General features: G+C 41.4%; 1 protein-coding gene across 1 annotated transcript in view; it reads right to left on the bottom strand.

Annotated features, from left to right (window-relative positions):
* Positions 1–23,534, bottom strand: part of Col28a1 (collagen type XXVIII alpha 1 chain) — a 154,307-nt gene that overhangs the window by 13,448 nt on the left and 117,325 nt on the right. The window contains exons 28-33 of the mRNA XM_051151944.1: positions 14,243–14,311; positions 13,708–13,788; positions 13,583–13,618; positions 7,407–7,443; positions 4,913–5,461; positions 4,011–4,168 (exon numbers count right to left, since the gene is read on the bottom strand). Of these exons, the coding sequence (XP_051007901.1) occupies positions 4,011–4,168; positions 4,913–5,461; positions 7,407–7,443; positions 13,583–13,618; positions 13,708–13,788; positions 14,243–14,311 (930 nt within the window). The remainder of the gene's footprint in view (positions 1–4,010; positions 4,169–4,912; positions 5,462–7,406; positions 7,444–13,582; positions 13,619–13,707; positions 13,789–14,242; positions 14,312–23,534) is intronic.

Here is a 23,534-nt window from a genome sequence, read left to right as displayed (position 1 = left end):
AAGTCTACCATTCTACCACACATATATCTTAGCCTACTACTGGACTAAGGTTTTCTATTCTCTTGAATCACCTCGTGTTCCTCCAAAACTCACATTTTTTTTTTTTTAGCTTTTCTTTTTTTTTTTTTTTTTTTTTTTTTGTTTTTTTTTTTATTAATTTATTCTTGTTACATCTCAATGTTTATCCCATCCCTTGTATCCTCCCATTCCTCCCCCCCCCCATTTTCCCATTATTCCCCTCTCCTATGACTGTTCCTGAGGGGGATTACGTCCCCCTATATATTCTCATAGGGTATCAAGTCTCTTCTTGGCTACCTGCTGTCCTTCCTCTGAGTGCCACCAGGTCTCCCCCTCCAGGGGACATGGTCAAATGTGAGGCACCATAGTACGTAAGAAAGTCATATCACACTCTCCACTCAACTGTGAAGAATATTCTGACCATTGGCTAGATCTGGGAAGGGGTTTAAAGTTTACCTCCTGTATTGTCCTTGGCTGGTGCCTTAGTTTGAGCGGGACCCCTGGGCCCAAATCTACCTATCATATTATTCTACTTGTAGATTTCTAGGACCCTCTGGATCCTTTTATTTTGCTATTCTCGCATGCGTCTCTCATTTAGTGTCCCAATAGGATGCCTTCCCCTCTGTCCCAGTTTCCTGGTAAGTGAAGGCTTTCGTGGGACATGCCCCTTGGGCTAGTATGCAGATATAAGTGAGTATATACCATTTGATTCTTTCTGCTTCTGGGTTAACTCACTCATTATGATCATTTCTAGCTCAATCCATTTATCCACAAATTTAGGGAATTCCTTGTTTTTAATAGCTGAGTAGTATTCCATAGTGTGTATGTACCACAGTTTCTTTATCCACTCTTCTACTGAGGGACACTTAGGCTGTTTCCATGTTCTGGCTATTATGAATAAGGCTGCTATGAACATGGTTGAGCAAATTTTCTTGTTGTGTGCTGGAGCATCTTCTGGGTATATTCCAAGGAGTGGAATAGCTGGGTCTTGAGGAAGCCCTATTCCCATTTTTCTGAGCTAGCACCAGATAGATTTCCAAAGTGGCTGTACTAGTTTGCATTCCCACCAGCAATGAAGGAGTGTTCCTCTCTCCCCACATCCTCGCCAGCATGTGGTGTCGCTTGAGTTTTTGATCTTAGCCATTCTGATGGGTGTAAGATGGAATCTCAGAGTTGTTTTGATTTGCATTTCCCTGATGACTAAGGAGGTTGAGCATTTCTTTAAGTGTTTCTCAGCCATTTGATACTCCTCTGTTGAGCAAAACTCACATATTAAAACTTGGATTCCACAATACAAAGCTCCTTGAAGGTGGGCACTCTGGGAGGCAATGGTGTATGGAAGTGGGCTCTGATGAGCATCATCAATACCTTTTTCAGAAAAGATATGAGCTGCCTTGCTGTCATATAAGAACATGTGTCTTTTCATAAGACAAGAAGTGAATCTTCACCTAACAGCAGATTCAGACTCTCCAGTCTTCGCAACAGTGGAAACTAAATGTTTGTTATTTAAGCTAGTCCATCTTATTTTTACCCTTAGCCTCAGTAGCCCAAGACATTTTCTACTTTTCTTCCTAACGTGAATTTTCACCACTTCTTGTGCTTCAGGCATCCTTCTGCTTCCACTCTTGTACATCAGTGCATCTTGGTACTTTCCATGCTTTCTTATAAAGCATGGGGTGAGAGCCAGCACATAGGGTGGCAATGGATTACCAAGATGTGCTACTGGGACTCCCTTGTGGTAACATAAACGAAGTGTGGTTTAGGGGGTACAAAAGGGACTGTTTATACACTGATTGCTAAATGAAACATGGGCTTACTATTTTTAAGGAAGACTTTAGAAACCGTCAAATGCCTATTAGGAAATGGGTCTCATAGTTCAGCTACAAAACCAAGCGATAAGTCACACAAAGAGGAATCTTTACTTAGAGGGTAGGACAAATGCCAGCCAGTAAGGATAGACATGGGTGTAGCACAACAAAAAAATTTGACAGCTTATGTGGTATCTTGAATAAGAATGGCCCCATAGGCTCATAGATTTGAATGTTTGGTCATTAGGGACTGGATCTATTTGACAGAGATTAGGAGGTGTGACCTTGGGGCTTGGCCTAGTTGTGTTCCTGGGGCTTGGGGCTTGGACTTTGAGGTTTCAACTGCTCAAGCCAGGACCACCACTCCCCAACCCCCGACTGCAGATGCAGATGCAGAACTCTCAGCTCCTCTCTAACACCATGTCTGCCTGCATGGCACCATGCTTCCCACCATGCTGATAATGGGCTAAACCTCTTAAATGCTAAGCAAGACCCAAGTAAATGTTTTCCTTTATAAGAGTGGCTGTGTCCATAGTGGCTCTTCACAGCCATAGAACAATGACTAAGACAACTTATTTTAAATACTATGAGATTTATTTACTTATTTATTGTAACTCTGTTGTGTGGGTCTCAAGTATGAATCTTGTAGATTGCAACAGTGTCAAGTCATAATGCCACAAGGATATGTCCTTAGCCATACATTTTTGTTTCTAATTTACTTTAAAAGTTTTAGATAGACAAGGACCATCTGCTTTTATAAATAAGTTTTACTTTGGACTGAATGCTGAGTCTTGAAAATATACGCTACCACTTAGCCAAACTCCAGCCTTTATTTGCTAAATAAATTTTATTAGAGCACAATCATGTTTATTCATTTGAATATTTTCTGTGACAACTCTTGCAATTCAAAGACAAAACTGAAAAATTGAAACAGAAATTCTATGGCCTTTCAGTCAAAGTATCCAGTGGATGACTGTTAGTATGGTGACATGTGCTGTACATCTGAGGGTATAAACAATTCAAAACAATTCAGCATAAGCCTCTTGCTCTAATAGAAATACTCATTTGGAGTCAGTATCCCAACAGATGGAAGCATGCCAGAAGACTTTCTGCCCTTTCTGAATAAGGAGTAACAATCTAGTGAGTTCTGCAGACTGTGCCCTTAGCAATGGTATTCTAGGCCTGCCTCCACAACAAGCCTGGCTCTCATTCCTGATCCTCAATGTCTCCTGGGGTTTCGTCTCTCTAGTCAGCCAAAGCCTGGTGTGCTGGAATATTGATGCACCTGCTTACAATGACTGACATTCATGAAAGGACAGCACAGAGGCTTCACCAAGCTGAAAGAACAATACAATGACCCTCACTATGTTCTCTAACCAAGATCCACGGGAGTCAGTCTACACAGGCTTCAGCTGGAACATGTTAAAGAAGAGACTGTATTAAACACTTACAAGTAACTATGAGGGAACTCTCCAGTTTTCTCCAGATCTGATTGGCTCAAGTAAGTTCCCAGAAGCTTGCTAAGAAGACAGTCACTTTTGTCTTTATCTCCAGGATAAAGACTGGGAAGTTCCCACACAGAGCACCCATCTGCATCCACTTTGTACCATGATCATGTATAGCCCCTGCCCCTCCTATTCCATGAAGAGAAGCAGAAAGCCCAAAGGGCAAGAGTGTGGAAGGTGGGCACTAGGACACAAGTGTAAACTTTGGGGAAACTTGAGATGGTACAAGGTGGATGCAGCAGTGAACAAATGAGGGAGAGTTAGAGGAGAACCTGCAAAGCTCAACAGGAGGATAAGTTTCTACAGCACATTATTAATCTGTTCCAGGGCACTTGGTTACAATGGTGGTAACAGTATAACATAAATATAGCATTTGCAACATTAAAAAATTATTATCTAACATGAAACAACTAATCCTATATTCATGTTATAAGTTCCAGGGTTATTTCAGAACTGGAAATCTACCATCAAGGTGGTAACACTTGAAACCAAGGACCTAAACTTATATATAGCTCAGCTGATTCTGAGCAGGCAGGCAGGAACAATGTCTTTGATAGCAAACAGACTATATCATTTAAGTACAAGGAGTGAACCAACAGCTACTTACCAACTCACAGCTACTTACCAACTCACAGCTACTTACTGACTCACAGCTACTCACCGACTCACAGCTACTTACCGACTCAGACATCTCTTTTCTTGGCTTTGGAGTGGATGAGATGAGCTCCCGCTCTGACATCCCAAATTCAGGTTGAAACGGTGATGATCCAAAAATTTGAATGAGATAGGAATCAAAATCCTCACAAATTTTTTTAGACAACTTTTGCTTCAGAGTATCTTGTTTAAAAAGAGCCGGAAAAGGGGGTTAGTGTAAGCCGTGAGACTTTACTCAATGCCTAAAGAGATCAGCATTGTCCTTAAACTATGCCACTTCCATGATTGGAAATCAACTGCCAAATTAACTATAGTAGCAAGCATTTTATTATGTGTAAAAGATTATGTGAAATCCTTTACTTAATAATACAAAATAACACCAATACCCACTTATCCAAGGTACCTTCTCACTGAGCTATTCTGTGGGAAGAGCTAACACTATGTAAGTATTTGTAGTATAATAATAATATATAATAAATAATAAAATAATATAATAATACTAAGTAAGCAAAGCTTCCTAATTCTATATAAAATAGGCTATTGCTGGTTTGGAGGTTAACAAAAGATCAGTTAGTACAAAAAATATATTCTTTATTGCTGTAACAAATTAAAAACTCTCTCAGACAAGACGATAAAGCTGTTAAAATATGACATTTTCTCAAATGTGTGATCCTTATATGGTCGGTCTAACACATGAACAGCCCAGTGACACTGGGTACTTACAACACATGAATAAATATAGGACTGTGCCCCCTACACTCAGTGATATCACACTTGGTCTTTAACCTTCGGTAGATTATAGGTTATAATGTAATGTTGAGAGAATCCTCTTTAAGTCCCTGACTGCTGGTGGTGTGACACTGCAAAAAAAAAAAAAAAAAAAAAACAACAACATCTATTCCTTTCCACTGGGGCAGACAACCTTACCTTGCAGGGTAAAGAAGTCATCAAACTGATACACATGCTCTGCATCAGTAGCAATGAGATTCATTTCTTTGTGAAAAATTTCAAAGTTGGGATCGTCTTTCTTCACCACTCCAATCACGAATCTTTCCACGTTGGCATCATTGGCATCCTTCACTACCTCTTCCAGTTTCTTTTTATCTCGGGAATCTGTCTGTCCATCAGTGATCACCAAGGCCACCTTCTTTATACCTGGCCTGGCCTCCTTGAACATGTCGTTGGCTGCTTGAAGAGCGGTGGCTGTATAGGTGCCTTCGCCCAGATACTGCATACTGTCCACCACCAGCTTGAAGTCATCCTTGCTGGAGAATTGCTTCAGGCTAGCTACCTTCTCCACCTTGTGGCTGTAGTTGATTATGCCTATGCGTGCTGTGGCAAGGTCCAGGGCTACCCGGTCAGCCAGAGTCTTCACAAAATTTTGGATGATCTGAAAGTTCTCTGGTCCCACACTTTCTGAACTGTCAATCACAAACACCAACTCCAGTGGAGTCTCTTTGCATTTGGGCCCGCAACCTAAAAGAAGAGTGTAGAAATAGAAACACTGAAGAAATGAAAAATAAACCATCATATGTTAATACCTCATTCATAGGAGATTGGCAAGAAGGGCAGGGATGAATCAAAGACCTCAGCTGTGGACTTCCTTTCCTGTACAGTAGGAACAGCTTATAACTCTCTCCTCATTGGACTTTTCTAAAAAATAGTATGTATGGGGGAGGGGGTTGTTTTCTAGATCTTTCCTCCAAATTGAACCATTTAAACCTGGAGAGAAGCTCCTTAAGACGAAGGAATTTCTAAAAGGAAAAAATGAACAACTCACAAGTCTTAGAAACTCTCTGAAATTGACCAGATTCAGGGCAACTCTCAAGTCTGTTCAATTACCTACAAGTCACATAGAAAGTTGTGGGATTGAGGGTCTAGGGTTTTTCATTTTGTTTTGTTTTTTTTACTTTGTTTGTTTGTCTTTTAAGCACCTATGCTAGGGTTGTCTTCTGGTAATGCTGATACCTTGGGATCATTATGTTCCCGGAGGTAACCCCTCCCATATATTCCTGTGAGTCACCCCAATAAACTCATTGGTTCACTTTGATAACATTGTTACTTTGATCTGTCATCCATTCCCTATCTGGCGTGAACAGACACTTGATTCTATCTCCCCAGCAACCGTGCCATACAACAAAAGGGTAGAACCACAGCATAGCAGATAATTAACACCTGCATGTCTTCTACTTATGTTAAAATACAAGAACCTCGGTGCATATCCCTGGAAGGCCTGCTCTTTTCTGAAGGAAACCAGAAGAGGTGTAGATCTGGGGGAGAGGGAGGTTAGGGAAGGGCCTGGGGGAAGTGGTGGGAGGGGAAACCGTGCTTGGGATGTACTGAAAACAAACCGGATAGACCTATCCCCCTTTTAACAACCTAGTGTGTTCCCTGTGAGCCTCCTTGGCTCCGTTCCTCTCTCAGAGTGACTACTGACCTCATTCTACACTTTCTATTTAATCTACAGCCCGAACCTGCTATTTTACCCTCCAACCGTATCTTTAAGCAGAACTGGAGATTTGCTCACTGGAATGCCAGATGGAGAAAATGACAGGATAAAAGTGTTTAATTGGAGGGAAGATTAGGGCCCTGGACACTGCATGAGAACAGCTGCTCTGGGTGCAGACTCCACTCACCCACTGTGAGGCTTATTACAGCTTCCATGCTATCAGGGAGGCCAGCATCCCATCTGTACCGTGAACCCCTTGACAAGAGGGATTCCATAAAATACTACCCAGTAAGCAACCATTCACAGCTGGGGTCCCCCAAAATGGATCCAGGAGCCATGTCGAAATTGTCCTGTTACCAGGCTGGCTCTTCAGAGACAAAGAAGTGCTAGGATTTGGTGCTATTCTTGCTTCGGTCCTCTTCACATACAGAAATTATTATCCTCTTCATCTTCTGACTTTAGCTAATCTTTTTTCTTATTCCCTCCTTCTGGTAACTCTAGATCTAAGGTGGGAGAATTCAGATTTCCTTGTGAAACAAGGTGAACCCCCAAATCTCTTCCTGCCTGTGAGCACAGTTGCAGAATTCACATTGGAAACTCACTTTGGAAAGACATCCCAGTTTAGGGAAAAGCACGTGAGAGTCATTAGCTAGTGTGCAGGTGTCTGTTGGGCTCTTGCAATGAAATTTCCAGTGTGTCAGCTTTCTTCCCAGGCTCAGGTAAGTTACTGACTGTAGATGAGCACAGTGCTTATAAAGGTCCTAATCCCACGGCCCAAACAGCCTCGAGAAAACAGTTGCCTATCAGGGTTCCTGTAGCCTCCCTCGACACCACCTCTACACTGACTTTTCAGATAAGCCTCTCATTCCCCAAGCATGTGTCTCCTGAAGGAACCACATTAGCTCAGCAGCACAGCACACAGTGGGGCTGACACTGTAAGGGCATTTCACTGTCTTGATAACTAAATCTTACCACATATTTCAATGATAAGTTTGATAATTTCTTCTTTCTGGGGGAAAAAGAAAAATGTATTAACATTAGATTTATGACTATAGTATGTTTCCCATAATCATGAGAGATATATAGGTCTTATGATTAGCAATGGGCCATTTGATTCACTTCTTCATTGCAGAAAATTTAACAAATAGCACAAAAGTTGAAAGTTAGAATGTGGCATACTACAAGTGAGGTTGAATAGTGCAATTAAATAGCTCAGACTGTTAGACTTTAGGTTGCCACTCCAGTACACATCAGCTGTGGGACCTGGGGTATCAGATGACACAATAGTTTCCACATCTTGGGGGTGATAATGCAGGTTATATGAAGTGAATGTGCGCAGGTCCGAGCCCACCAGGTACTGCCTCCACTGGGATGCTGCAAACCAGCAGAATTATTTAGACCATGTGTGCATGTGTGTGCTAGCACTAAGGCAGAGGTCAAGGCCTAGAGGTACCCAATCTTGGTCTTGGTCATGCTTCCAAAAGGCTTTTCCTGCCCTGTCGCCTGTCTGCTCTATCAGACAGCCAGAATGAGTTGCCCAAAGTCAGTCTACCAGTGCCACACATTGTCTGTTACTTGTTTACAAGTGCTAAGATGATGAGAGGCCAGGGTATGTGTCTGCTAAAGACAGGGAGCTGAAAGCGACGATTACCAGAACCCTAGATCTCAACAGGAAAGAACAGCAGAGTCAATGTAGGAAGATAAAACTAACAGACACAAAGTCAAACTTTAAAGAACAAATCCACAGCGACAGAATTGGGGTGGAGACAATATATGTAACTGGTGATATGTTAACAGCTCAGTTAACAGCAGCACTAATGGAGACTACTGAGGCCATTCTCACCTAACAATAGGTTTATGACAAACTGAGTAAAAAAAAAAAATAATGATTCTTTGCAATGTGATGCCAATTTGCACTAATCTCATTCTATCAGAGGAAGGCGTCAACAGTGGACCCGCTGCTTTAGGCATTATGTTACTTTTTCACATCCAGAGATAGTTAATTACACCTGAAACTAGAATGTATGCTGAAAGGGAAAGTTTATGTATTTATGTTAAATATATCTAGAAATGAAGATGTAGGTATTTCATCTGGTTTATTTGAAACAAGGTCTCACTATGTTGCCCAGGCTATCTTAGAATTTAAAAATCCTCCTCCTGGGTGGTGAGACTTCTATTTAACTTTTCACATCTTGGAAAATATATTCATCGATCTTTATGATTATATTTTTCACTTAACATTCTATCATAATTTGTTTTTCATATTATTAATTATCATGAAAAGCTTCACCAAAGCATGGTCACCTTTAAGGTTCTTTGATGAGCAGTATAAAGCTATATTTTAGAAAAGTTATGAGAACTAATGCATCCAATAGTCTGAATAGAAGGAAACTCATTTTATTTCAGGCACAGTACTGGGTACAATTACTATACATTTTTATTACACCATATTCTAGATGGTGAAAACATGAGGTTGACAAGTAACTAAAACAAAGGGATTGGGAAAGAGGGAGTTTAAGTGGAAGCAGGTGATTGTAGGCTTGCTCTGGACTATGGAGGAATGAGGAAAGGCAGGTAGGATCTGGGTGACTGAGCCCTAGCACACCTGATGCCTCTCTGGGGCTTCAACCTGAAGATGCTCAGATGGCTATAGGATGTAAGCTCTGATACTCCTAGGAGTGGTCCAAACTACAGGCAGATTTAAGAAATGCTGTGGTACATGTGGCTGTTTAAACAGGGACTACCACTCAGTTTACCCAAAGCCTTATGATTTTTCTAAATTTATTTATTATTGATATTATTAGTACTATTACTCTTCTGATTGTACATATATGAAAGAGAAAGATAGAGACAGAAACAGGGTCATGGAGATGAGGGGTAGGGAGACATGGGGGTGGAACTTCTTGCAGCAAACATATGAAGTCTTACATAGGTTGTAGAAATCAAACTCTGGTCATCAGGCTTGCACTCTTTGGATACAAACACCGATATCCACTGAGCCATCTCACTCACCATCTCTTAGCCCTTTATAAACCAGTGGATTTATCCCAACCTAACAGAATATTTCTATATTTGTAGCAAATCATGGTCATATCAATTACTAGTCTATTTTATCACAAGAATATACATCCTAGGTATAACAGATAGATATGATTTTATAGAAAGGTAAGGTAAGATAGTTAGATAAGCAATCTGTGTCTGTCATCTTCTCATTTGGGAAGCTGCTAACCTGTACTCCATGTATACTCAGGTAATTAATTTTATTTCTTCTCAAGTCTCTGATGGCGTTGAAACCAGACAGCTTCATTTTACAATGAAGCTTAATTGTTTAGGGGTTAAGATGTTTTTAGGTCTAGATAGATGTTTTAAGTTGATAATGAGGATATATGTTAGATATTTATTTACATTCAGGATTTTAGTCACACCAAGATAGGAAAGATGTTTTCTTCAAGGCTGCCAAGTACAAATAGCTAAAACACTATGAATGTAACATTTATGTAATTCTTGATTGTGTCATAGTTTTTTCTTGCTATAAGTAGTTTATTGTATATATGTAATAATATATGTATATGTAAATTTTTTAAATTAATAGCCAACCTTTCAAACTACATGCCCTCTTGCTTCTAACAGCTAACTCTCCATGTTGAGTTTAAGGACAGGAAAGTGGAGCTTGAGTTTAGACAATGGGAAATACCAGCACTGAAAAGGCAGGGGAGGAGCATCTGTGGGCTGGGGGAGGCTCCTGGGAGTCTATGGTAGTGACCCAAGCTGAGACTCCTTGCAACAAGGGGATATGGAGCCCCAAGTGACTACCTCCTCTAGCTAGGTGGGAATTCCTAGGAGGAGGGGGACACCAATCAAACACAAAACCCTCAACCCATCCAATCAATGGATGGACTACCGCTGACATTACTAATTATATTCTGCTATACTTGCAGACAGGAGGCTAGTATAACAGTTGTCTGAGGGGCTTCACACAGCAGCTGATGGAAACATATGCAGAGACCCACAGCCAAACATCAGGAGGAGGTCGGGGTATCTTATGGAAGAGGGGGAGGAAGGATTGAAAGAGCCAGAGATATCAGGGACACCATAAGAAAACCTACAAAATCAATTAACCTGGACCCATAGGGGCTGACCCACCAACCAGAGAGCATCCATGGGATGGTACTAGGCTACCCATGCCCACACACATACGTAACAGATGCCCAGCTTGGTCCTCATGTAGGACCTCCAACATCAGGAGCAGGAGTTGCCTCTGACTCTGTTGCCTGCCTTTGCATCTCTTCCTCTAACTGGAAAGCCTTATCTAGCCTTAATAGAAGATGTGCTCAGTCTTACCTAATATGACCAGGCAGGTTGATACCCAGGGGAAGGTTCCCCTTCTCCGAGAAGAAAATGAGGGTGGCACAGGGAAAGGGAAGGGGGGCAAGGAAGGGAGGGGAGGGAAGGGAAGGGAAGAAAGGGACTGGGAGGAGAGGAGGGATGGGAACTTCCTACCTGGATATAAAGTAAAGTAAATAAATAAATTAATTTTTTTAAATGTGGTAAGGATGCTTAAGTATGTTCTCCACAGTTAATGGCTTCTGATGGGGCTTGAGAGGGGAATGACTCAGGTCTATTTAAGGAGCAGGCCACTGGGAGTTTGACCATGTTCTAGTGAGTATATAGATAGCAAAAATTGGACTTTTTTTAAAAATTGGGTTTTTTTTCAGGGGGGAGGGGAGTCACAAGGATGGAGGGGAGTGTGGACATGGAAGGACTGAGAAATGAGTGTGATCAGACTACTTGATGTGAAATTCCCAAACCATCAATAAAAATATTAAGTTAGAAAAGAAAAGGAAAGGAAAGGAAAGGAAAGAAAGGCGAGGCTGATGCAACTGAGTCTTTTTTTAAAAAATCATTTGCTATTAATGCAGAAGCCTATAACTGGTTGAAGTGCTAAGAATAAGTAACAGCAAAGGGTTCAGGCCCAAGTGGGACATTTATATCTCCTTGTTCAAGGCACAGGCAGCACAGTAGGAGATATAATAGCAAAAATATAATAGCTGAAGGATAAGGGGATGTGCCATAGAAAGATATCCCCCTGTGCGCGACATGGCCATTCCATTCACGGACTCATGGCAGCTATGGCTACCCGCACAAGACCTGCCCATGACTTATGGGGCTCGGGGAGGTACATGAGGCCTCATTCCTCCCTGGGGCACTGGAAATTAATAGCTGTGGGATGTGTCTGGAAAGTAAGCCGTGCTCTGTAAATAACCTCCCATCTATTCATCCATGCTCATGTGACCAACCCCAATTAAACTCAAACACACACGCACGCACGCACGCACACGCACGTGCATACATGCCTACAACATTAAAGCTTGAGAGCGAACCTCTTGGGGGGAAGGGGTTCAGCTGAACAGAAGGTGGATAAGAGAAGGTGAAGGGATGAAAGTTTCCGAGGCCCGTTATAGAGAGGCCTGTACGAAGCTGTCAAAGAACAGATAAATTTACAAAACAAAACTTTCCATACAAGAGATGGTCTCTTTAGCCTCAAACACTGCCCCATGCCATTTTGTCTCCTCTGGACTGCCTCCCCCTCTACTTTTATCAAACTGCTCATCACATGGTAGATGAACTTCTTTTGTCTTTTTCTCCCAAATTCAGAGCCATGGTCTCATATTCTTCATAGCCTCCTATTTTCATAGTGCATATCTGTAAGCTTGGCCACGCAACTACCCAAGGAATGTTGGAAAGGCGAATGTGCAGATGACTGGAAGAAGGAAAATAGTTTTGCTCTGCCCCCATGCTGGAACAGCAAGGCAGGTGTCAAGCTACGGGGAATGCGCCTTCCATCTTTACACACACTCTTGCTTTGCCACTGTTAGCAGGTAGTGCACTTAGCTCTTCTCTCACTGGTGACATCGTTGAGGATATGATTGGTGGTGGGGGACAACAGGAAGAAGCTACTGTCGGGACCTGACAGACTTCTTTTTCTCTCTTTCTAAATTTTTCTGACACTGTACACAAGATTGGCATCCCCAAATGATAACTGAAGAGGAAAAAAAAAAAAAAAAAAAAAAAAGGAAAAAAAAATCCTCCTTTTCCAGTTTACAGGGGATGAACTGCTTTCAATCAGAAAGGGAGAGTTTGAAAATTTGAGAACCTTCCTGCCCATTAGAATTTTTAAAAATCATTTCTTTTTTTAACAGTGAGTGGAAAAGAGTAGGAAAAAGCCTGTAGATATTTAACAAATATGTTTATAGAAGCATAATCCCGGCTTTGAGATAAGCAGTTTCATAGAACTTCCTTATAGAATTAGCTCAAGGAAAAAAAAAGAGCCCCGCCATGTGAGAAGAGAAACATGAAATAAAACCTCATTTGGCCTCTGCACTTGGCCTCTGCACTTGTCTTAGGCAGATCACTTCTTTATTGCTGATGTGGGGACCCGTGCCAAATTCTGCCATGCCAGAAATCCTGTGCTTAGTCTGTATGCTGTGACCTTCGAGTTGCTAACCTTTACCTCACCATGAGGTCTTGTGTTCTAGGCTATCCTTGGACTATTTACCTTTGAAAGAAGTAGAGAAGTCTCAACTTGGAACCACCCAGAGGATCTAGGAAGTTCTTACAAGGAACTACTCAGAGAACTAGGAAGTTCTACAAGGAGCGATTTAAGCTATTGCATTCTTACCAGGGGGCCAGGGTGAGTGAGATAAGAATAGATCCTATTGACCTTGCCATATATATGTTCCTGCCAGTCAGCAATAAAGTGAATCTTGATCAGAAATTTCCTGACATGATTCGTTATTTCTCGCATCTCTGTATCCGACTTTCAATCCCCACTCCCTCTTTCAGTTGAACCCTGATTCGATTTTTCCCAAGGGCTGGGACCCGACATGCTGATAATAGCAACCCCATTATTTCTTGGATAGGCCAGGAAGGGGCAACCCCAGGCATTGACACACAGCTCTGCACTGCTTCCTAGTGTGACTCTTCCGCCCCCCCCTCCCGCCCCATCCAGATGCAATTACATCCCGCACCTGGCAGCAGGCACCATCATTTAAACAGAACAACCCAACATGCAAAAAATGCATAATTCTAGAGCTACAACATGAACACAGCAATTCTGAAGGCAATGACCCTTTAGGATAGATACTCACTGTAAGTCCCAGGTCTCCCTTCGGTCCTTGTAATCCCTACTTAGTGGAGACAGAATAAGAGTCAGGATAGGCTAGACCCAGTTGACAGTGTAAGGCCACAGGGAGGTAGAAAAGCCACATCTTGCCTGTGTTCCTGGAGATCCGGGTTCTCCAACGTCTCCCTTTTCCCCCTTCCTTCCCACATCACCTTGTTCTCCATGGTCTCCCTGTATAATACGGTTAAGAGATAAACTGTGAACATTGAAGTCAAATAAGAAAAATAAATCCTACAGTTGGATTTGTTGTAACTAAAAGCCCTTTATAGACTTAGAGTTCTACTGACATGAATACACATAGGGGGGAAAAATCATTTACACTTAAGGGCTATTGAGACACCTCATCAGCTCATTGCCTTCGGCAAACTCAACTATTGTGTAATTTACCAGGTTCCTGAGGTTGCTTGTGTTTCCTACATGCATATCATAAGGATTTCATTTCTTACTGGCTGCCTTTGAAGAATGAGGGAAAATATATTGTAGGTAGAAAAACTATGGCATTTGGATTTCACCACTGGTGGGCTGTTCAGCGTGGTAGGAGAGGCAGGAAATGTGAGATAACCATCAAAATCAAGGCTAAGCAGTTCAGATCTTGAGCGTTTCCTTAAGATCCCAGTATACTTGCCTTCTGGCCAGGGAGGCCATGGCCCATTGTGCCTTTTGACCCTGGCAAACCTTGAGGTCCTTGCTCTCCCTACATGAGATATAAGAAAGAGATGTTCTTATTAATTCCTTTGAATAACTCAGAATGTTTAGGGAGTTAGAAACTCACTTGCAGCACACACACACACACACACACACACACACACACACACACACACATATATGATACAGATTAGAAGAGCTAAGCTTCTCTTTGCTAAAATTCCTGTGGTATAGACACCCTTTCTTTGACAGATCTAATGCCATAGGCACACTTAGTTATTTATAAATAGCTAATGTTTCAGTTTATTTTTGTATTTTCCTATACTTATAATAGGCTAGAAGGACATATTAACAAAAATAAAAATAAAACAGTATTTTTCTCCAGTCAGGGCTAAGGAGATGTGTATATACTTGTCTATAACCTTTTTGTCCCACAGGCTGGACTTGATTTTGGCTTTTCCCCACACATCTTATTACTTTTTCATGGCAAAGTCACACGAGGGCAAGGGCAATATTATAGACTGGACTATGAAATAGAAATAATCACTAATAAGTCCCAACATCACTTAACTATGCTGCTAGGAGTTTATTCCAAATCCTTACTTAATTCTGGTTCAGTTGATTTGTCTGTGGTAAAGTAGGAAAAATGCTGGACTTCTTTATTTCCCTTCCAACATGCTCTCAAAAGTAACCAACCCCAGGAGACTCATCAGTGGGTACAATAAAAATTCTAACACCAGTCCCTACCTAAGGCTAGCCTAAAGAGAATCACAGGTGGAGGGAGAGGTAGACAGTCCATTTGGCCATGAGTCAGTCTCTCACAGCACAGTGTGTCTGAACTCTACGAGTTCCTTCATACTGACTAGATTGCAAGTGTACAATTACACTCTTGGCTCATAAATGCAACTTGATTTATATAAGCAAGTTCCTTAGACTGGCCAAACTATGAGAACATGTTTCCCAAATATCTTTTCACCTTGGTGTCCTTGAGCCTAGCCTAATGCTGTGGCAGTGAGTCGGGCAGGAAGGTCCACTTGTGTAGCACTGCAAGCTATGGACACACCTAAGGTGACTCACACTTGAGAAGCTGTGATCCTCCTTCAGCTTAGCGGGAGGTAGTAACAATTTCCAGTTTACAATCAAGAGCTAATTCTCTTTGCCCACAAGGGAATTTGGAAATATTGAGAGGCCGAGAACTCTGCGTGGAAACTGGTACAAGCTAATTAACTTATGTATCATGATAAAGAAAAGGCAGGAATGTAGAGACCATGGACCCACCTCACACTCAACAGAAATTTGGCTCCAGAGGGAGTGGATCTCAGCCTCAGCTAGCAGTCAGAAGAGTCTGTCTGGCTATAGACCTGGTGGTCAGGCCACAGAGAGATACAGAGGGCCTTAGGGAGGCAGCTTCCTGAAGTTCTAGGGCATCTGCATCCAATGAGACACTTGGTAAAAGGTAGCTTTGGAATATTGGCATGATGCCTCAGACCACTGGTGTCTGTGCTGAGGGGTCCAGAGGGACCCCTGGTCAGGCACAAGGGAAACAAAAAGTTCATGGAAGAACATTCAAAGGAAACAAGTGCTTAGCTTTGTCCCTATCCCAGAGGAGGATGGAGAGTAAAAAGCACTGTGATGCAGTGGGGAGTCACCCCTGGGAAGTCTACGCTTAGATGGGGCTCTATCCCTTTCTAACAATTATGCAGAATGATCGTTTTTTTACACAGTGTTTCAGATCTCTACAGCAGATATCACAAACAACATGCAATAAAGGTTTATGACTTAACTGCCTTTAAGAAGTGACACAGTTTCCCTGCAAAATGAAAAAAACATATCCTTAGGGAAAAATTTTTGGGAAGGTCATTTGTCACATTAGTAGAAGCTGGGTGTCCAGCAGCCTGCACCAACATTCTTCCTAATGGAAACTTTCTATTTATGGCTGTTAATGAAGGAAGCTGTGTCTCTGTATCATAAGAAGAATTTTTTACTCCTCCATAAACATTATTTTCCTTCAAAACACTTGAGGGTTTCCTGGAACGTTCAGAGTAGATTGCTAGGCTAAAAGCCTTTAGTAAGTCCATGCCCTTGTTTAGCAGAGGTGAGTGCCACATGTCACCTTGCCTTGTATGGCCCAGCAAAGTGGTAAAGAATGATTTGCCACAGATAAGAAAGAATGTGGAAAGGGTGTGTCTATTGGAAATTAAGTACAATTAAATACTCATTTCAAACCTATCTTCTCAACCTCTAGCAGTATCGATACTGGAATAGCTTTAAGCTTTCAATGATTGATTATTTTATTTATAAAAAGTTACAAGACTCATGCGTAACTATCTGAATCTTTTAATTTTTTGCATTACTAATAAGAAAGGAAATAATTGTTATCCCTTCTAAATGTTTTCTTGGGCATAGGAGGAAGTTATCGACTTCATAGATGCTTTAAAAAAAAAAAAAAAAAAAACAACAAAAAACTGTTATATGGACCTCTACTTCTGACTTCTACTCAGAGTATAAAAACATGAAAATAAATCGTTCTTAAAACAAGAGCTATATATACCATGTTTACATTAGGAAGCATGTCTGGGTAGGCTCTTGGACATGCAGCTACCCTTAACTTGATAATTGAGTCCTCAGAGACTTTCCCTCAGGACACAGCTTTTCATTTTGTTGGGAAACTGTGTAGCTTCTTAAAGGCAGTTAAACCATAAACCTTTATTGCACACCATTTGTGATATCTGCCACATAGATCTGAAATATTACTTAAGATATGATCATTCTGCATAATTTGTAAGAAAGGGATAGTGCTCCTTCCGGACCCCTCTGTGTAAGTGAAGTCACACTCTTTTTGTAGTCTGCAGATGTAGGACAGCCAGTCTGTTCAATCTCCTAGGAGGCCCTGGATCCCTAAGAAGACACAGGACCTCAGGACACTCTTCACTGATAGAAATACCAGATGTTATGTATAATCTGGCAAGTAAGATTCAGATAAAATTCTCTCATTGATTTCTACCAGTGTACCTTTTGAGAGATGATAGGACCCTGGGGCTCACACACAGAGCAATTCCTTTCTTACTCTTCTGGAGGCTGAGGAGCCTATCATCCAGATGGGGGAGGAGTCATCCTCTCCTGAGGATCACTTTCTGCTTCACAGATGGTGTTTTCCTGCTGCATAGTCACATGGTGCTCTCCGGACCTATTCTGAGGACACTAGTTCGTCTGTGAGAACCCTGACTTCTCCAAGGCCATGCCTCCCAATAACATCACCTTGAGAGCAATGCTTTCAGCACAGGGATTGGGAGTGCACAGAAATTTGCGAACCCTATCACCCAGGGAAAGGCATGGCACTCCCTATGGGGGAAACATTATCTAAGGCAAAGGCAGTCAACATCTTCACCTCTCAGGCAGAGGTCGTCACTCATGGCAGCTGGGGGAAGGAAACAGACTGAAATCTGCAAGGAATCCTAGGAATGGGCTTTAACTAAAGCCACCTGACTGCTTGAGACCAGGAACACATGCTCAGCCCAGGCTGGCAAGAACCTCCTGTGCATAGAACCGGTATAAATTTTATTGCATATAATTTATCACTAAGCAATTAAAAAACAAAACAAAAAAACAAGCCAGGCAGTGGTGCACACCGTTAATTGTAGCACTTGGGAGGTAGAGGCAGGTGAATCTCTGTGATTTCAAGGCTACCTTCATCTACAAAGAGAGTTCCAGGACAGTCAGGGCTGTTTCACAGAGAAACTATGTCTCCACAAAACAAACAAAAAGAATGAAAAAAGTCTTTAAAGATTAGAGAATTGGGGCTGGAGAGCTGGTTCAGTGGTTAAGAGCACTTGTGGCTCTTACAGAGGGCCTGAGGTTTATTCCCAGCACTTATGTGGTGGCTCACAACCATCTATACCTCCCATCCCAGGGGTCCATAGTCCTCTTCTCCATAGGCAAGCACATACATGGCGTCATGCATGCAGCAAAACACCAATAAGCATAATTTCCCAATTAAAATATATGGAAGACTTGCTAAAATTTTGATTGTATACGTAGGTTAAACTGTATTATTATACAATTTACATGATAATTGTATGATATTTATAATTTTGTTGTGTTGCATAAGAGATGAGAGCTTGAGTGTAACAAAATACTGAAGTATTTAAGAGAAAGGGTAAAAATACAGTATCGTCAATATGTTACCAAATGACTCATAAAAATAACATGACATGTATACACATATATTGATTTTTTTTTAACTTGGTGATATTAACATTTAGCAACTGTAGATAATGGACTTTTGGGAATTCTTTATACTACACTTGCAACTTGCTTAAATGTGAAATTATTTTAAAATAAGGATTAGAGATCAATATATGAAATGAATGAATGAATGAGAGAGAATAAACATGCACACAAAGATGCTATCTATCCTTCCTGGAGCAGCTGAGGACACAGGTACTTTAATCACCCAGAGTTTGAGAACTCACATGTTAATTAAACACCAAAATATAGGAGGGTCCAACACATGGATTTCGTGTGTGTGTGTGTGTGTGTGTGTGTGTGTGTGTGTGTAGATATGTGTGAGTACACACACCTGTGGAAGCTAGAGTACCATTCCTCAGGTGTGATATGCATTTTTTTTTCTTTTTTTCTTTTTCTTTTTTTTTTTTTTTTGTCCATATCTCTAGAGCTTTGACCTGGTGCTGGACAATTAGACTAGCAAGTCACAGAGTCCCAGGCAGCCACTGGGTTATCATACATACAAAACAGCTCCCCCTCCCCAGCCTGCAGTATGAAGTTCTTGAGGGCATTTCTGCTCTCTGAGTTCAGGAGACTTTGGCCATTCCTAAAACTCTACAGTTGCTGGACTGACATTCACATCCATGACTTCCAGTTCAACTTTTGAAAGGCGCAGCCCCAGCATCCCAGGTGAACGCGATCAGTTCACACACCCAGTGAGGTTATCTAACACCAGATTAAGAACCTCCACCTCAGCAAAATGCAAATATTAGCAGAAGTAGAACACCAAGCTACGTTTCAACAACAGGAGTCTCTGACTGCCACTTTCCCTTCCTGTTTGAGTTCATGCCACCCACGTTTTCTCTGCCACCTCTTAGGTAACAACAATGTTATTAATGATAGAACAGAAAATTTTATCTCTAAGGAGGGATATGAATTTCGTACTTAGAAAAGGTAACTAAGAGACCCGTTATTAATGGAAAAACGTATCAAGTCATTCTTTGATTTTTGTCTAAGACCTGCTGTCTCATTTGAAAATGAAAAGTAAGAAGAGAAAAAAAAAAAAAAAAAAAAAAAAAAAAAAACCCTGAAATCAGGCTTTCTCAGTGAAAACACAAACCGTCTTGGTTTTGTTTTTATCTTCATACCTTTGTCATTTTACCGCTGAGCTATTCTCCTCCCAGGCATTTTCCATCACTTACTAAAAGAGAAAGGGCTAAAATCAATAAGGCAAACCAGGGCCAGAAATTCTAATTCAAACAAAACCTCTCCCCTGACAAGAGGGTAGCCTTGTCTGGGAACCCCAGAGGCCTGGTTTACACAGTGAAAACAAAGGAAGCTCCTGGCTAGCACTGAACTGTGTATCAATGGGACCTTCTGGGCAGAGAACACTAGCTGTAGACAATTTGAGGAAGGAAAGTGATTCACCTTGCTTTGTAAGCCTTCCTGGTTTTTTCTTTTTTAATTTTTATGCAATTCTGCAACCCTATGAAACAGTCAAAATGTCAACACTTTGTAAAGGTCCTACACTATACTAGGATTTTTTTAAATTTAAAGTATCATTCTGTTTCTGTTCTGTTTCGCTCTCCCCTTTCTGAAAACACTACTGCTAATTAAAGATTTGGAAGGGGGGCACTATAAATTCTGAAAGTGGAGAGTGAAAACTTTCTGCCAGCTGGAATAAAGAAGCCAGTACTCTAGTAAGATGTTGACTTCGTGGGTGGATGGTGCGGTTGATCAGGCTAGTGCCCCGCCTGAATAGTCTGCCAGTGTTCTGCCTGCAAGACAGGAACCACTTTGTACTGCTTTGTGGGCACACCTAGTTCACATGCAAAGGAAATTTTTTCATTTTTATTGGCCTCTGCAGTATATGACATCGTTTGTGTCAATAGAAGGCAATTGTCTACAAGACCAGTTTGATCTGCTACTTGGGCATTGATTTCCTGAAAATTCTTATCATAACGATCTGCTGCTGTAAGGAGCAACTGCCGTTTGTTGTTTCCCTGGGAGTAAAGAGCAAATTTATGTTTCTATAAAATTTCTTAATAGTCCTAGGAGAAAATACATAGGTGATGAAAAGTCAGGTTTTAACCGTTCTCTCAAGCTACCATGGATTCTGATTTTGCAATATTTTTAATAGTAATTCTGTTTCCAGAATCCAAGCTAACAGACCCTACAGACAAAGGCTCTGCTGGGTTTTGTTCCTCTGTTCTACCTTGGCACTGAGTAGAAGCCCAGGCAGTTTTCAGCTCTCTAACCTTACAATCAATGGCTTCCAGATTCTTGAGATCCTGTCCGCTTGTGGCACAGGGTTCCTCTGAATGTCCTATTTTGATATGTTAACACCCTCTAATTGGGACTAAGCCAGCCTAATGCTTGTTTGATAAAGTAGCCCGTTTGCTTAGGCAGAGAATCAGTGAGTGAGTTACAAGCTATCAAGCAAGTGTTGGTTGGAGTAGAGCCCTAGAGCTTCTGGTACCAAGCCAGAATAAAATCCCAGCGGGCTGAATGGAACAAAAACACGGCTTCATTATATTTGATTTTCCTTCAAACGCTGATCAAGTTGCATTGTGTTTGGTGAGAGACAAGGAAATCATTTATAGATTCGATGCTGGATTTGGAGTCTGTTCCTACAGAGAATCCAGCACCTTTATTTACTATGTGTGCGTCCTCATTCTTCATGGTCTCAGTGTAGAGCCAAGAAATGTCAGCCCCAAAGAGCAACGGTTTCTCAGGAAAGCACCCATGGAAACTCAAGGAGACGGGCCACAGTGCTGCTGGCATTAGTATTGATGGCTATATTCTTTCCCTGGGACCGCTATCATGAATTACTTCAAATGTAGAGGCTTAAAACACTATCTGTCTATTATCTCTGAGTTCCAAGAGTTATAAATCTGAAATCAGTTTTCAATGTGTAGAAAGAACAACTTTTCTCTAGAGGCTCCAGGGATAAAATATGTTGCCATCCTCCTTTCAGCTTCTGGTGCCTCTCCATCTTCTCTGAGTTTTCTCCACCCTCCTCTACTCCAGGTGTTTCTGTGAGCACACCACTGCCACCACAGTCTTTCTCCTTCTGCCTCCCTCTTTCTTTGAGATTACCTTTAGGGGCTACCCAGATAACATGCCCCTCTTTTTGGTTTCCCTCTGCCCTAAGGCAGTAAGTAAGTTCACACTCCAGAGATGAGGACACAGACAGCTTTATGATTCGCTATTCAGCCTACTGCAGGGACTTTTATCTCATTCCTGTAAAAACAATATTATACCTTGGCTATGTTACCTGTAATTTACCTTAATCTATTTCCATTTAGACAATATCGCTAGTATGTGAATGTGCAAGTTAATTCACTTTACATTCTAAGATATGGCATTACAACATATGTAACACTTAAAATATATAATCGTGTGCTTATACTGATAGGTCATAGCCTGATGAATTACCCATATCTCTGTGGTGATGCAAATATAATGAAGCCAGTAATAAAAAGGTAAAAAGAACATGAGGGAGTTGAAGAGAAAGAGTGGGAGGTGGATTTGCTCAAAACACAAAACATGTATGTATGAAATTCTCAAAGATAAATTTTTTTTTTTTTTTTTTTTTTTTTTTTTGGTTTTTCGAGACAGGGTTTCTCTGTGTAGCCTTGGTCATCCTGGACTCACTTTGTAGACCAGGCATGCTCAGGGCTGAGGAGACAGCTCAGCCTGCAATGACAAGCATAACACTGACAGTTTGATTCTGAGCACCCACATTTTGAATGGCAGGCATAGTAGTGTGTATCTGTAACTCTAGTACTGAGGCATAGAATGTGTGGAGATCCAGCAACCATGAAGCTCAGTGGCCAGTGAATCTGGGCAAAATGATGAGCTTTGGAATCAGTGTGAAGCCCTATTTTAAAAAGGAAAGGTGGCCGGGCGTGGTGGCACACGCCTTTAATCCCAGCACTCGGGAGGCAGAGGCAAGCGGATTGCTGTGAGTTCGAGGCCAGCCTGGTCTACAAAGTGAGTCCAGGATGGCCAAGGCTACACAGAGAAACCCTGTCTCAGAAAAAAAAGGAAAAGTGGAGAGCAAACGAGGAAAGACATGTGACATCACCCTCATGCACACACACAGACACACACAGCCCCAACACACACACACACACACACACACACACACACACACACACATGCACACACACACACACTATACACATGCAGCTGTGGACAGTACCTAATGGTTGTGATAAACACATGCTGCTGGCTTACATACTAATGGTCCTAGACATTTAATCATTGCATTAGAGTATTCTCCAGCATGATGGTAGCAGGAACATAAAATAGTCCATTAGGCTGTTCTCGCAGGAGACTCACAGATGCCTTGTTTTCTGCATCTCTTGATTGCATCAAACAGCCATGTTTAGTAGTGGACCTATACTATCTGGATATAGGATATAGGTATCTCTTAGAACAGATCTTTGTTGCTAGGCAAAGCATGGCTGTTGCATAACCCATAATCCACACTTGAAGAGGCGTGTTTCAACTAGTACTGTTTAGCTTTCCTCCAGAGAAATATCAAAAGTGCAATTTACTTTGATGAAATAAGAGGGAGTCAAGATGTGTCCTGGATAGAATGTTGTATGCGAACTTGCCTCTCACGTGAAAGGAACATAAGGGCTAGGTGACTAAGATACAAAACTAGAACTTTGTCTAGCCTTTCATTGCATATATTTTTGCTTTTCTGTTTTAATAAAGGGCTAGACTTACAGAAGAATTCTATCTGAAACCTGCTTTAATTGACACATGACTTGAGATAGAGGCCTATCAAGGAAGAAGCAGGTAATAGACTTCTAAACTTCAGGAAACATTGTTAGCCAACAAAAAGAATAAAAATGAATAAATATTTATGCTTATAGACAAATATTCTCACATTGGTGACACTGTGCTTCCTTGGTCATCGTAAGTTTTGGTCTTTAATTCCCTTTTCTATGTATAACCATAGCAGATGAGAAGGGGTTGAGTAAGCAGCAGATGAGCATTTGCAAATAATCCCTGAACAATGAAGCCACTTAGCT

This window comes from Acomys russatus, chromosome 10 (genome assembly GCF_903995435.1).
Source record: "Acomys russatus chromosome 10, mAcoRus1.1, whole genome shotgun sequence".
Lineage (NCBI taxonomy): Eukaryota > Metazoa > Chordata > Mammalia > Rodentia > Muridae > Acomys > Acomys russatus.
The sequence above is the reverse complement of the archived record's forward strand: the minus strand, read 5'-3'. Positions and strand labels throughout refer to the sequence as shown.